The 14,541-nt window shown below is 45.3% G+C and overlaps 1 protein-coding gene across 11 annotated transcripts in view; it reads right to left on the bottom strand.

The window, feature by feature from the left end:
- The window catches only part of WDFY4 (WDFY family member 4), a 291,091-nt gene that overhangs the window by 260,853 nt on the left and 15,697 nt on the right, over positions 1 to 14,541 (bottom strand). For 10 of the 11 annotated variants that reach the window (XM_025880584.2, XM_025880579.2, XM_025880582.2 and 7 more), the window contains exons 2-4: positions 12,840 to 13,090; positions 2,622 to 2,736; positions 1,666 to 1,772 (exon numbers count right to left, since the gene is read on the bottom strand). In XM_025880584.2, coding sequence (XP_025736369.1) covers positions 1,666 to 1,772; positions 2,622 to 2,736; positions 12,840 to 13,073 — 456 coding nt within the window. In that variant the 5' untranslated portion in view covers positions 13,074 to 13,090. Of the gene's footprint in view, positions 1 to 1,665; positions 1,773 to 2,621; positions 2,737 to 12,839; positions 13,091 to 13,177; positions 13,222 to 14,541 lie in introns of all 11 variants that reach the window. The other variant, XM_025880577.2, reaches the window with a different exon arrangement.

Genomic DNA, 14,541 nt, shown 5'->3' on the forward strand with positions numbered 1-14,541 from the left:
GCAAACACCTAATGCAGGACCTGAGCAAGGCCCTTCCCATCCCCTCGTTCAGGTCTGAGACTTCCCCAAGACCGAAACAGTCCTATAGGTGAACACTGATAACCAGCATGGCCAGACAGAGGGGAGAAGACAGGAAGTGGGCAGGGAGGGGACCAGCCTGAATATGGAGCTTCCTGGAGCCTTTCTGCCACGTGCTCTGCCTGAAGCTGCCCCGGGGGTTGTGGCAGCAGCAACATCTGCATGTGTGTGTACACGCGTGTGCACATGGGCACACGTGTGTGCATGTGGGTGCATGTATGGCATTAGTCTAACGCATACTGCCCGCCCAACTTCCCACCCAGCAGACTAATGTGACAGATAACAGTGGCAAAATGAGAAAAAGGGAAAGGAAGAATGTATGGTCTGGGCCAGAACCAGAAATATAAGGCAGGCTGTTGGTCCTACCCTTCCCCCTCGAAGCTTCCAGTACACGGTAATGGCCATGGCTCTGCTGTGACCCGGCTTGTGGGGGGGCTCCCCTGTCCTCCGTGCTGCACGGGCTCTACTGAAAGCCAACTGCTTACTTGTCTCACTGCTTTTCGGGCTGGCTGCTCACAGTGGAAGACAAGCCCTTAGGTTAATTTTTACCACCAGACTATGAACAGTCCTGCCCTGGGGGCAGAAAAGCTCCTGCCCTGTGCTTCAGGCTGCCGTGCTGATGGTGGTCCAGGCGGTTTATGTAGAGCAAAGGCCAGCGGATCCTCCCTGCAGTGAGCAACTGCACACCAAGCTCCTCTCACAGCTGCACACACTGTTTCAGGTGCCCAGCTGAGGTCTGTGTTCACTGTTAGCCTCAGACGGGCCATGCCCCATCTGGTTCCCTGCTGCTCCCAGCACTGAGCGCCAGACTGGCATGCAGTGGGCATTCTCACCAGGCACATGAGTCTCTGGGCCTGCCCTGTCCAGGACCCCTGGCCATTTCTGCTGCTAGCCACAGCTGCCGGGGACTGCTTCTGCCTAAGAGGACACCAGCCATCTGCAATCCACTCACAGGGAGGACATGTCTGCAACCAGGATGGGTCACCGTGGGAAGGGAAGAAAGAGAAGCCAGTCTCATTCAGGCACTGTCTCTGGGCAGGTGTGGGACTGGTGCCTAAGGGGGGGCTCCTTCAGTCTGAGTTTAGCAGGAGCCAGTAAAGAGCAGTGGCTTGGAGCGCAGGCTCTGGAGTCAGACAGAGAGCAGGTACACAGGATGGTAACTAACATGGCTTCATAGTCTGACTCAGAGGGCTTAGGGAGTTTAATTGACCTGCACGGGACACATCAGCCTTGCCCCGACACAGGAAACTGTCCACGCACATCAGCCATTGTTAACCCCTGCACTAACCCAAGAACTAAGGCATTATCCCCCATTCTAAAATTAGCCACACAACTGTGTCACAGAAAGGTGACAATTTGCCCAAGGTGACACACAGTTTGTCAACTCAGAAAAGCAGGATTCGAAAATGAATTTCAAATGCTCAAGTCCATGTTCTAGGTCAGAAGGGAAATAGGGCAGGAGAAATGATAAATCAGTATCATAGCAAAAAAGACACTCTGGAGATGTTCCATTGCCCTTTGCTGGGACTTCCTGCTGCACATGGATATGGAGCTCCCAAACTGGGGCCCAAGGGGCCTGGAACTTACCGAGTTTGTCCCCGTGAGCACAAATACTGACTTCAGGAGCAGGTAGCCATCCTGATCCACATCCCCTTTCCACCGCAGCAACTGCCCAGCTGCCTCCCTCGCTTGCTCTGGTAATAGCACATGAAGGAGAGAAAGCATTACCAGCAAGGCGGTGCAATGACCTGCCCACCCTCCTTCCCTCCCCTTGGCCTCCTTCCCCGTGAGGTATGCCTTAGCATCTTTAGGGCACTTCTGTCTCCTTTCCTCCCCACAATGCCATCTTTCACCCTCTGCCAGATTAATCTCCTGGGAGGATCGTCTTTATCATGTCACCACTCTTGTTCAACAACCATCAGTGGCTCTCCATTATCAAATAATAAGAAGCTCCTCAGCTATTGGACTTCTCACAATCCAGAGTCTTCATGCCACCTCCTCTTCCTATATCCTCCAGCCCCTTATATTGCAGAAATTCCTGCAATCTACACCATGCTCAAGATACTCCTGCCCCCTAGAGTTCCCTCCTGCCCCTCAGACCCATAGTCACCATGAAACTCTGCCCAGCCTCCAGGGTCCAGCTCTAGAAGCAGAAGAATGCAAGTCAGGAGACCCCAAAACAGAAAACATGCTTGGCTTTGGCTTCTGTGTCTTTTTTGGATCAAACTATTCACTCAACACACGGGTGTACCTTTTATCCCCCTCCCAGAGACCCTGGTCCTGGGGTGTGTGTGTGTGTGTGTGTGTGTGTGTGTGTGTGTGTGTGTGTGTGTCCCTCCCAGGAGCAGCAGAATTCTGCAAGTCCCTCTTCCCTCCTCTGCCAACCTTTCCCTTCATTCCCAGCATCCTCATTGGCAGAAGTGAGCCTGTGGTGCTCTCTGGAAAGCACCACTCAGACTCCACTAGAGAGCAGAGAAGGGCTTCGCAGGAGTCCTGGAAGGAGCATGCAAGGCTGTTTAGCTCTCCATAAAGTGTTCTCTTACCTGCTGGCTTTCCCACAAGTGCCTTCTGTATCTCTTGGGCAAGCTGGTTAGAAGTATCTTCTGCCAGCCTTTGGAGACTGGGAAAGCAGATGATCCCCACAGAGTTTTCCCAGGCCTGAAGTGCAAGAAACAGGATTACAGCAAAGATGCCAAAGCTACAAAGCAAGGCATGAGAATCGCCTTACCGCGCTCCCTGCCAGCCCAAACCAATGGGTCATCTCACTGTCCCAGGTGTATCCCAAAGGCCACCAAAACACCTACCCTAACAGCTTCCACTGTATCCCTACCCTAGTGCCTGTGGATTCTTCAGCTTCTGCCCTGGGCCCTGAACATCTGCCCCCGAACTCATGCTGCTGGAGTGTCAAATACACATAGTCCAATCCATTGCCTTCCTCCCAAATCTATTATATCCTGTCTCTGCGAATGGTTCTGCCAAGCACCCAGTTGCCCTAGTGGGAAATTCCAAGGGTGATTCTCTAGGTCCCCCTCTCCCTCACTTTACCCCATCAACTGCTACCTCACTGATTCTCCTCTTGCATGCTTCATGCTTCTCAAACCTTGTGCAGATATCGTAGTTTAAGTCATACAGTTATTTCCTTTGATAAATTCTAAAGGGTGGGATTGCAAGTTAAAAGGGCATGCTGCTTTTTTTTTTTTTTTTTTTTTTTTTTTTTAGTGCTTTGGTACATATTACTAACTCATTCCCCAGAAAACATTTACCTGATTAGCCTCACCAGGGGTTCCATGGGAGGGGACTAGTTTCTGTACACACATCGTGCACTGTCATGCATTTTTATCTTAAATGAGAATATCAACTGCAGTCTTTTGATTACTAAAATAGATGAACACTTTTCACGCATCTTGAATTGCCTGTTTTTACCCTTAGCCTATTATTCCATTAGGTTTTTCACTATTTTCTTACTTGTTTTAAAAAGCTCTTTATATATAAAAAAAATGTTAACACTTGGTCCATAATACTATTGTGATTTTTTTCAAATTTGTCATTTTCTCTTTTAATTGGTACTTTCAGGTTTTGCTGTACAGAAATCTGAAATTTACATGAAATGAAATTTCTCAATCAATTCCTTTGTTTTCTAGCTCTAGTTCCAGGCTCAGGAAATGCTTTTAAGTCCAAGGGGTCGTGGTCACTTTTAATCTCCTATTTCTTTTTACTTTTAATTCTTTAAAATTCTTTCTTCTCGGGGCACCTGGGTGGCTCAGTCGTTAAGCGTCTGCCTTCGGCTCAGGTCATGATCTCAGGGTCCTGGGATCGAGCCCCGCATCGGACTCCCCACTCAGCGGGAAGCCTGCTTCTCCCTCTCCCACTCCCCCGCTTGTGTTCCCTCTCTCGCTGTCTCTCTCTCTGTCAAATAAATAAATAAAATCTTTAAAAAAAATAAAATTCTTTCTTCTCTGTTCCTTCTCTAGTTCTATCCTATTTGGCCATCTTTCTGCCTTGGACTTTTCTTTTATTGTTTAGGATACTATTTAATAGAAGTCATTAATTTTAAAATTCCACTTAGGATGCCCGACACTTTTCAGAATTCCCTCCCAGTCTGCTTTTCATTAGAATTTTCTCCCTTTGTTCTCCTGTGTTGTCACAGGCAGAGTTTACTAGTCCCAGGATGAGAAGAGTCCTCTCCAGACCAACAGTCAGAGTGGAGTGACTCTTCTTGGCACAGGACTTGAGTTCCTCGCAACTTCACCTTCCCAGTTTCCCACCTCCCCAGGGAGGTAGGCTTCTGAGCACATTCCTGGCAATTAATGGCCTCAACAAAATACAGTTTTGCTGGATTGCCATCCACTGCTTCTACTCACCAGCCATATTATTAAATTACGTTCCTGCCAAAAGATGTGACTGAGTTTTTTAAAGCTGAGAGTCTCCTTCTAGAAAAGGTGAGAAAAACATCAAAATTCCAGAGGGAAATGTGTTTCCTTGCTGTAGACACCATATTTATTAAAGAGTAAAAACATTTTAGAAATGTTCTCTATATTAAATGATGCTACATACAAAGGAAACAAGCCACAGATTGGGAAAAAATATTTATAATGCATATAATGAACAAAGCAATAGTGTCCAGATTCCTACAAATTAATTTTAAAAAACCTGATTTTTTTTAAAACAGGCAAATGAAACAGTAACTTATAAAAGATATTGTATAAAAGATACAATAAATAACAAATTACTAATAATCAGGAAAATGCAAATTAAAAGTACAATGAGATATCATATTTTTCAGGTTGGTAAGAATGTAAAGCCTGACAATACTAAATGTGGGAAAGGACCAGGAAACCCCCATGATCTACTGATGGAGCACAACTTGCAGAAAACGCCTTTGAAGTCCAATAAAGTTATAGGGGGGCACATCCTATGGCCCAGCAATTCCCTTCTAGGCATATTCCCTGTAGAAATGTTGGCACATATACACAAGGAGACATGAACACGAACTATCATGCACCTTATCTGTGATTGTGTCACATTGGAAAAACTCAATGTTCATCAATAGGACAATGAATGAATAATTTGTGGCATGCATATGTAAGGGTACCATATAGAACTGAAAAAGAAATAGAGCTACATGTATCAATATGGATAAATCCAGAAATAGAATGTTGGGTGCAAAAAGCAAGTTGTAAAAGTATATTACAGTCTTGAGTCTAAAAAAACCTGTGAGTTTACAGATAAATTTCACAATAATATCACTTATGATTATTAAAATGCATTCATATTATTGTATAACTTGGATATCTATTAGATATATATATTTGAATATACATAATACATATTGTATCCATATAATATATTCAGTGAATACATATATTCCCCCACAGGGAATGATAACTCAGCAGGGTGGGGGTTTGCACTGGAGGAGGGCAGAAAGGGAATGAGCGCTAGCTAGCACGCATGCACAGGTGGTGTCAGTTTATCTGAAATGTTTTGTTTCTTTTATATGGGTAGTGAGTACATGGATATTTATTTTGAACAAAACTTTGTACCTGAAATACTTTTTTTATTGTCTTCCCTACAAATGGACAGAGTTGCCCCTTTCCTTTATAAATAAGAAAGCAGTTCATCAGAACATTGCTAAAACTACAGACATGCTAGGGACGCCTGGGTGGCTCAGTCAGTTGGGTGTCTGCCTTTGGCTCAGGTCATGATCCCAGGATCCTGGGATCAAGCCCAACGTCAGGCTCTCTGCTCTGCCAGGAGCCTGCTTCTCCCTCTGCTGCTCCGTCCTCCCCTGCTAATGCTCTCACGCTCACTCGTGCTCTCTCTCTCTCAAAAAAATAAAATATTTTTTAAAAAACCACTACAGACATGCTAGGTCAATATTAAAATGCTATTGCACATAGTAGACCTTCAACAAATATTAGATAAGTGAATACGTGATTATGAAATCCACACTACGCAGATTGATGGCTGAATGTATTGCATGCTGGGTTTGTGCCAATCGTTGGACCGAGCACTTACGTGCATTGTTTCCATTAATCCAGGACAACCCTTTGAGATCAGTATTGTTATGATTATTCCCACTTTACAGAAACTAAGGCTGAGGCAGGAGAGTAAGCCCAGAGAATCAGGTGAGCAGCAGAGTGAAGAGCTGAGTTACCTCACTCATAGCCAAGGAGCATGTGCATAGCTAAGAAATTTAAGGCTGCCACCTGGAAACTGGCTATCATCACCTGGAAACTTGAATCCCCGGAAAGAAAACATCAATCCTTTTGGCTGGGAATTTCTGGTAAGATTATTTCCTCCCCAGGACTGAGAACTCTGCTATGATGTCTTCCTAACAAATTCCTGTCCTCCTCCGTGCACTGGCAAACCCCTCAAAGACCAATTTACAGGCAGTTGACTCAGAAGCATCTAGATCGTCTTCAAGCAGTGGGACTCCTGCAGGCACTCTACAATAAAGTAAATTGGGCCACTGTGAGCTGAACAGTAATTGTACGCTCAGCCAGATTCTCCCAAGGCTCACACTCCTTCCTGGGACCGCAATGGGCACTTCTGGAGGCCACGTTAACTCTTTCAGGCCACTGGGGTGTTGTTTGATGCACAGAGGCAATCATTTACTGAATGGTACCATGGAGACCCCCAAAGAGTTAAGGCAGCTTCCAAAAGGACTTATTTTTTTCCCCAGACTGGGACTTGCATGCTGGGAGCATATTGCTCAATATTTTTTTAAAATTTTTATTTACTCGCATTATCTAAGCTGCACCATCGTGCCTCGTGGCTGTCTCTCCCATGGAAGAAAGAGAATGAAAATGATGCTGTGGCCTCCAAAGAAAGACGAGGAATGACAAAAGCTCTTGAGGGGATGGGAGAAAACCCCAGCTTTTGAATGACAGAACCTGGCTGGTTTTCAAGGATGGCTGCAATGTTAGTATTTCTTCGTTACCACCAAGTTTGGTGGTTTGGTCTTTAAGTGAGCTCAAAACATTCCAGAGACTGTATGGGAATTTTCCCTGCTTGTGTGACACAGTTGACCCTCTCTGTTGTAAATTTTTTTTTTAAAATAGGTTAGAGCGCAGGTCCGCACACTCTGACCAGTGGTCCGCCTCTAAGCCATGGCCTGTTTTTGAAGATCTTATTTATTTATTTATTTATTTATTTATTTATTTATTTATTTATTTATTTATTTGACAGAGAGAGAGCAGCAGCAGGGGGAGAGGGAGAAGCAGACCCTCCGCTGAGCAGGGAGACTGACATGGGGCTCAATCCCAGAACCCTGAGATCATGACCTGAGCCGAAGGCAGACGCTTAACCCACTGAAGCCAACCCAGGCGGCCCTGTTGTAAATTGTTTTTAAAAAGTGATGTATCAAAACTTTACTTGCACACACACACACAAAAAAATGTTGTTTCTCCAAGATGGGAAGAAGCCACGTTGCAGGCCCCACTCTGAGGTTGGGTAGATCGGGGATGGACAAAGAAGAGTATTTACCTTCACTGCCCCCTTGGGACACTACATTTGGAAACAATTACTGCTCATCCTTATTATTATATTTAATGTTTCTTCTCTCTCTTCCACTGTCAGTTGGGTCCACACGTGGTTTCTATGAGAATGATTGACCACACTCAATGGTGTAAACTCTGCACCACTGGCAGGGGGGTTAGTCTCAGAATACCTGTGCTTACCTGTGTATCAGCACACCTGCACACACGCACGTGCACAAACACACTCACTGCCCACGTACGATCAAGTTAGTGTTAATTCTAAGCCCTCCACACTAGGAAATGAATGATTCCCCCCATGTTACCCACTGTCCTGGCTATAGATCGCTCTACAACAAACCACCCTCAAATCGAGGGGCTTATTTTTCTCATGGATCTGTGATTTGACAGCTTTTCTGTGCATCGCTCAGCTGGGGCAGCTACCGGGCCTTGAGCTCCACCCGCCAGATGGCACATGCACGTGGCTGGTAAGTTGGAGCTGGCTGTCAGCGACAAGATCGGGGGCTTTGGTTCCTTTACACGGAGGCTTTTACTCAGGGCTGCTGAGACTTCCTCACAGCATGGAAGCAGATTTCAAAGAGTGACCGGAAGTGACAAGTGACGGGGACAAAAAGCTGCAAGTCTCTTGAAGCCTAGACCTGCACATGTCACTTCTGCCCTATTCAAGTAGCCAAGTCATCACAAATCCCAGGGGAGGGGATGTGGATGCCACCTCTCGAAGGGAGCAGTGTGGATCCATTCTCAGCATCTTTAATCTGCCACATCCACAGAGCTACCTTTGTCCCCGTTGGTCCCACCTCCCAGGTTGTCTGTCCCAGACAGTGAGGAATTTTACAGTCACTGACAGGGTTTCCCTATCTCTCAGCCTGTTTTCTCTCAAAGTGCATATTCCAAGAACAATTCTCAACAACTACATCTATAGTTTCCCTGTGTCTATTATTACTGAATATCTCTGAGCAATGTGAGGACCTGCAGCGCTTCCTTTTCCCCCAAAGCAAACTCAACCAAGGGCCAGCAGGATCTACCCAGGCTTGCTAGAGAAAGGCCTTCTTCTCTTGGTGTGAGAGCCTCTGACAGGAAGGGTTCTAGAAAGACCAAAGTCCAAGGCTCATTTGTAGGAACACAATAGCAGTCCCCCGAATCCTTCCTGGAAACACTGTTCTACACGCTGAGAAGTCATTAGTTCTGTGCTGCTTCCTGTGTGAGGCAATAAAACCTCGGTCTCATCTGCAACATCCTGGAGCTATCCACACATCACATGTAGAGGACATGAACGCTTTTCGTACCCAGTCGGTATGAGCCAGGCAAAGCCATCTGTCCAGGGAGTCATGGGACAGGGAAGGAAGTCAAATGTGCTCTGTTCTACAAACCCCAGCAAGGCCTGAGTGAGGGAGCCCAGGGGCTAATGACACAGGCCTGGACAGAGTGTCCCAGTTAAGTTCTGCTCATGAACAACTAGGTGACCTCGGCCAAGTTATGCAACGTCTCTAAACCTCCCTTTCCTTATTTGCAAGGCTGGGATAAAAGTGACACACACTTCATGGGGTTATTATGAGGGCTTATCAACACTAAACAAAATGCCTGGTTTAGGTAATTAGAGCTTGGTGAATGTTATTAGCTATTATCAATGAAAGTGCCCAGCTGCCCTGGCTAAGATCCCCTCCTTGACCTCTGGAGGGGATCGATGGAGCCGGGAGGAGGAAAGCATGTAGTTCTGGATAAGAACTTCCTTTCTGACTCATCCTTCCAGAGCAGTTTCTCATCGGGGTTCCAAGGCCCTGAAATTCCATCAGGTTCTTCCTTATTATCAAGATAGTCACCCAAATTTTGTGTGGGTTCACTTTTCAACAGCCTTGTAGTTGCTCCTCCACTCAGGAGGCAATGGGGCTGGGATTTGCTACAGAACCAACCAAGGCCATCCTTGTGCTTGCCGATCAGTTAATGCAGAGTTAGGGAAAACACTGTCCTCTGCTGTGGATTTGGAGGAATCAAACAGGAGAGAAAGCCAAAGAGGCTGAAAGGAAGTTCTTTGGAAAGAAGATGGGAAAGAAGCAGCTCTGAGGGAGTCTGCCACACCAAACAGTCCCTGTTGCCAAATCTCAAGAGTCACTAGGTCGAGGCAGGTGGGGCCACTAAGGCAGGGCACTCACTGCTGTCAACCTTCCCCCGAGCCCTGACTACATCTGGGCTGCCCCTTTCATACTGCCTCTAACTGACACAGGGCCCAGGCCAGGCAGGCGAGAGCCCACAACCCAGGGACACAGCCTTTTCCAAGCAGGGAAGGCAATTCAAAATCCCTTGTGTGCATTGTCTTAAAACAAAGAATATTCCAGATCATCCTAATTTCCCTTGAGCCCAAAGTGAAAAGAGTCAGGTATAGAGAGTTGAGCTCCACCAAACAAAGTAGTCTAAGACTCCTTTAGAGCGCTCAGTTGTCTCAGAGCCCAGTGGGGGCGTGGTTGCCATGACAACCAGTTCATGACTAAGGCTTTGGCATAACTTTTTATTCTTTAATTTTTTGTAAGATTTTACTTATTTATTTATTTATTTTAGAGAGAGAGAAAGAGCACAAGCGGGAGGCGCAGAGGGAGAAAGAGAAAGATTCTCAAGCAGACTCTGTGCTGAGTGTAGAGCCCAAAAGGGGGCTGGATCTCATGACCCCAAGATCATGACCTGAGCCAAAACCAAGAGTTGGATGCTTAACTGACTGAGCCACCCAGGTGCCCCTTTGGCGTAACTTTTTAAATCCTCATATTTCCAAGGGGGTTATTTATAGATAACCTTGAAGAACACTGTTTTGTGGTTAAAAAAATCAGAACAGAGTGGTTTCAAGCTCGACTTCCTACACAAGGACCTGTATTCGAATGGATGTTGTCAGTCTTCATCTACACCTCAGATTTTATCTGCACTATACTCGGGAAAAAAAAAAAATCCTCTGACCTTCCTGTGTTCCTTTGCATTAAACCCTTCATTAAGAAGCCTAAGGGTTCGGACTCTGGTGGGGTTTTCTTAGTTAGAACTTAACAGAAACAACAGGTTTGTACACATGTAGGACTTAATAAAAGAATATAGATTTTAGGCAATGATAAAAAGCTTGTAATATTCTGCTTCTGCGGGGTTCATCAGAGGTGAGCTCCAGGGACTCAAAACATGTCAGATTATGTCAGCAGTTTGGGGACTTGTGGAAATGGGATCTCAAACTGCACACACACAGTTAGTATCCTGGAGGCTGGTGGAAACATAATGGGGACCATGTCTGCTGACCATGTGCTGTGAACTTTACAATCATTATCTTCTCTCACCCTCACAGACTCCCAGCAAAGTGTTATTGATTCCACTTTATGGATAAGAAAACCGACGTTGAGCAATATTTAATAATTTGTTCAAGGATGCACAGCTTATTAGCAATGGAGCCAGGACTTGACACCGTCTCTGTTTGACCTGAAAGCCCATGCATTCAACAATAGGGCCATTATGCCTCTAGTTACAGGAGCAGGGCTTGGGAAACATGACCAATATCAAAGTTCAGTAATAGGAACTGCTTGTACGCATGGGGTCACAAGCTCAAATACCTTCAGGTCAGGCAACATAAGTGAGTAATGTGGGTTGGGTGAAAATATTAGGGAATGGAAGACTGGAGCAAACTGAGAAACAGAGACCATTTTCTGTCTAAAAGGGGTGCCCCTAAGCATCTCCATCCAGTCATCAATATTACATCTACCAAAATTTTCAAGAGAAACTGGAAATGTGATTTACCTGTGAAAACTTCCCATTTTGAAAAAAAATGGCCACAAAGTCCTTCGTTAACCCCTACAAGCAAACAAGATACATTCTGGATGCCTTTTAGTATCCTCCATTCTGGACTAAACTCCACAATGGTAAAACCTCTGTCTATCATCTCAACTCTCATAGCCCCAGGCCCCAGCACAGGGTATAAGAATTTAAGAAACATGTGTACAACAAATGAATGAATCCTCAACTCAACAATCTGGAAAGAGGTGAAGAAGGACTAAGCTCTGGCTCGTGAATGAGAGTCCTTTCAACAGAGCCACGGCTGCCCATTGGATGGCAAAGAGACAATGCAATGGCCAAGCCCACACGCGTGGGGAGTAGCAAATTTTGGTGGGGGGCAGGAGGCTGCTCACATTTTTCCTTCCATAAGGCAAAGTTGACCTGGGAACTGGGGGAGACTAAACCACCCTCCAGAAGCTAGAGTTATCAGGGCAGGGAGGGCTAGGAATGGGAAACCTGAGCTGTCTTTCCTTACCTAGTTCTTCTTTTCCAGTACATTCTCTATGTGCCAGTTATCCAATCTTTGAAATGGAATGGATGGGGTATACAAGTCCAAAAGATGGAGGAAAATAATGAATTCATGGACAGTAGGTTAGTTGGCAAAATTTTTTACAGAAGGACCTGCCTAAGTACTCAGTGCATCCTAGAAATACGATCCCAAGAAGATTCCGATTCACCTTCGGAAATCCTTAAATATTTCTGGTTAATAATTTAGATGAAACAAATCAACAAGGGAGTTTCCCAATGAAAACCTGCCAGGTCTCAATCTATCTTAGTCTAGTTTCAAATGTGAGAAGTATCTCATATTCTCTATGCTTTGAATGTATCTATATGGTTTGGTTTTGTTTTGTTTTTTAAATAATAACCCAAAATCAATAGTCAAGCAAAAACTAAGTCCTCATAAAAAGATGTGTTTCCAACTCTGCAACTAAACTTCAACATATTCAACTATAAAGCAGACCTCACTGGCAGGACCTTTGTTCTGAGACAACAAAGGGAATCCTTTGTACCCAAAGGATACTGTCACCAGCTGCCACTGTCTAGAAGGGCAGCTCAGTGGACAGGCTGGACTTCTCTCCCATGCTGGTGGCCGGGTTCTCCCAGTCCTCACTGTTGACATTGCTGGTGTTTGAGCTTACCTGCCATCCCTGCAACCCAGGACACGCATTCTTTCCCTAGCTCCAGCTGGTCTTCCTCTGGCTCCCACATTGGGATTGTGGTTGAACAATATAATTTTTTCAACTAAGGAGACAATATTACTCAAGAGCCAACTGTCCTTTCCAACTCTTCCTCATCCAGGAGATGAGCCTTGCTTGCCATCTTTATTAAATAGCACAACGCTCCCCTCTAAGAAACCCAGCAGGGACCACTTGTGATGATATTAAAACCACCAACTCCAGCTTCCAATCATCCCAGAAGTGTCCCCAGAGCACTGTATCATCTTCTTACAGTTTCAAAAATAAGAATACCGACCTTCAGGAACAGTGGGAGGAGATTCAACAGGCTCTGCTGATGTTCAGCCGGGCTCTCATGAGCCAACTTCTGGTATTCCAGAAATTTCCTTTCTAGCATCTCCCAGAGAGCAGTGGGACCAGGAGATTGCCTTCCATGTAGGAAGTCAGGCTGAGCAACATCAGGCTGGCCCTCAGTTTTGGAACCTGGATACTCAGCTCTGTCTTCAGCCCTTGAAACGTCTTCTACCTCCATGCCTTAGCAAAGCAGATCTGAATTCAGAACAAAAAACAAAAATGTCAAGTCCTGTCATAGCACTTCCTGATGAGGCCGGGTGTGGGACAAGGTACTGTACTCACTCGGTTCAGTTCCTTTTGAAGATGGTTCCGCTAAGAATCTGAAACTGAACAGACGAAAATAGGAAGACTTTTTTTTAAAAGAGATTCTGACTTAGATGTGACTTAATAGTGACAATCTGACATGTGCCTGGCACTGTGCTGGGCTCTTTACACAGACTCAGGAAAGAAATGGGTATTTTTTCTTTTCTCTGTATAAGGAAGGAAACTGGCTGGGCCAAAGGCATATGGGCAGCTAGACGTCCAGTTGAAGTGCAAACTTTCAACACCAAACCTGGGGTTTTTTTGTTGTTTGTTTTGGTTTTGGTTTTGCCTGCTGCTGTTCCTCCCCTAAAAGGCTGAGTAAGTTGAAGGGATATGTGTGACTGTCACCAGTATTTGTACAGGCCTGTAATTCTGTATCATCAATGGTAACTTCCTTCAACCACATTAGTCTGAAAGGACATAGGTTCTTCACTCTCAGCATTATTTGATTCACATTCCATATTGTTAGAGAACTTTGTCTTCAAAAGGACTCTTTAACCACCCCCATGCTAACTTAAAACAGCTCCTTTATTAACACACACAGGGGTGATGTGTGCAAGCTGCAGATCTTGGGTCAGTAGGCAGGAGGACAAGAACTTATGCAGTAAAAATAGCCAAAGACTGATTGGCCAGAAGGGTAACCTCAAGAAGATGCCTTTATTTGTGTCCTTGACTTTTCAATTGTCCTAGTCTTTAGTTGAGTCATGACTGACTCAGCACAGACAAGATTTGTTTGCTGCGTGTCAAGAGTATAGGACACTCCATGTGGGGCCCGGAATGCCCAGGCTTCCTGCAAAAATCCCTCCCCAACCACAATGTCACCATGTGGGAGTCCATTCTGGAATCTGGCCAGTGACCAACAACCACCAATCATGGCATAGCAACAAGAGGGATGGGCACACAAAGATGGATCCACCAGTGTTCTGCTCTGGGCTGCAGCAGCTGAGGGCCGATGTCATGCTTTATTTTTAGCCCAGCATATGCTCCCTGCAGGCTAGAATGGGAGTGGATAAAGGGTCATGTGGCCAGACACACTATCCCTCTTTGAAACATTCTCACCCTTTATGTAGACAACTCCATGAGTCCCTCACGCTTCTTCCAACACACGTGCTTAGTACTCTCAAACTTCATTTTCTTATTACAAAACCCATGTGAGTTCAGTGTCAAAATAGGAGAGGAACCAAGTATCGGGAAGACTATCAAGTATTAAAACAAAAAGCATACCAGCCTTGAAAATTCCCTAAGCAGACAGAACCGGTTTAGTCATACAAGCAAAGCTTAATTTAACTTATTTTGCAGAACTAACTTGCCCTCAGTTGTCTCTTACTTACACATCTGGAAAT

The sequence above is a fragment of the Callorhinus ursinus genome, unplaced genomic scaffold (genome assembly GCF_003265705.2).
Source record: "Callorhinus ursinus isolate GAN/ISIS: 27379988/994484 unplaced genomic scaffold, GSC_fseal_2.0 scaffold20, whole genome shotgun sequence".
Taxonomy (NCBI): Eukaryota; Metazoa; Chordata; class Mammalia; order Carnivora; family Otariidae; genus Callorhinus; species Callorhinus ursinus.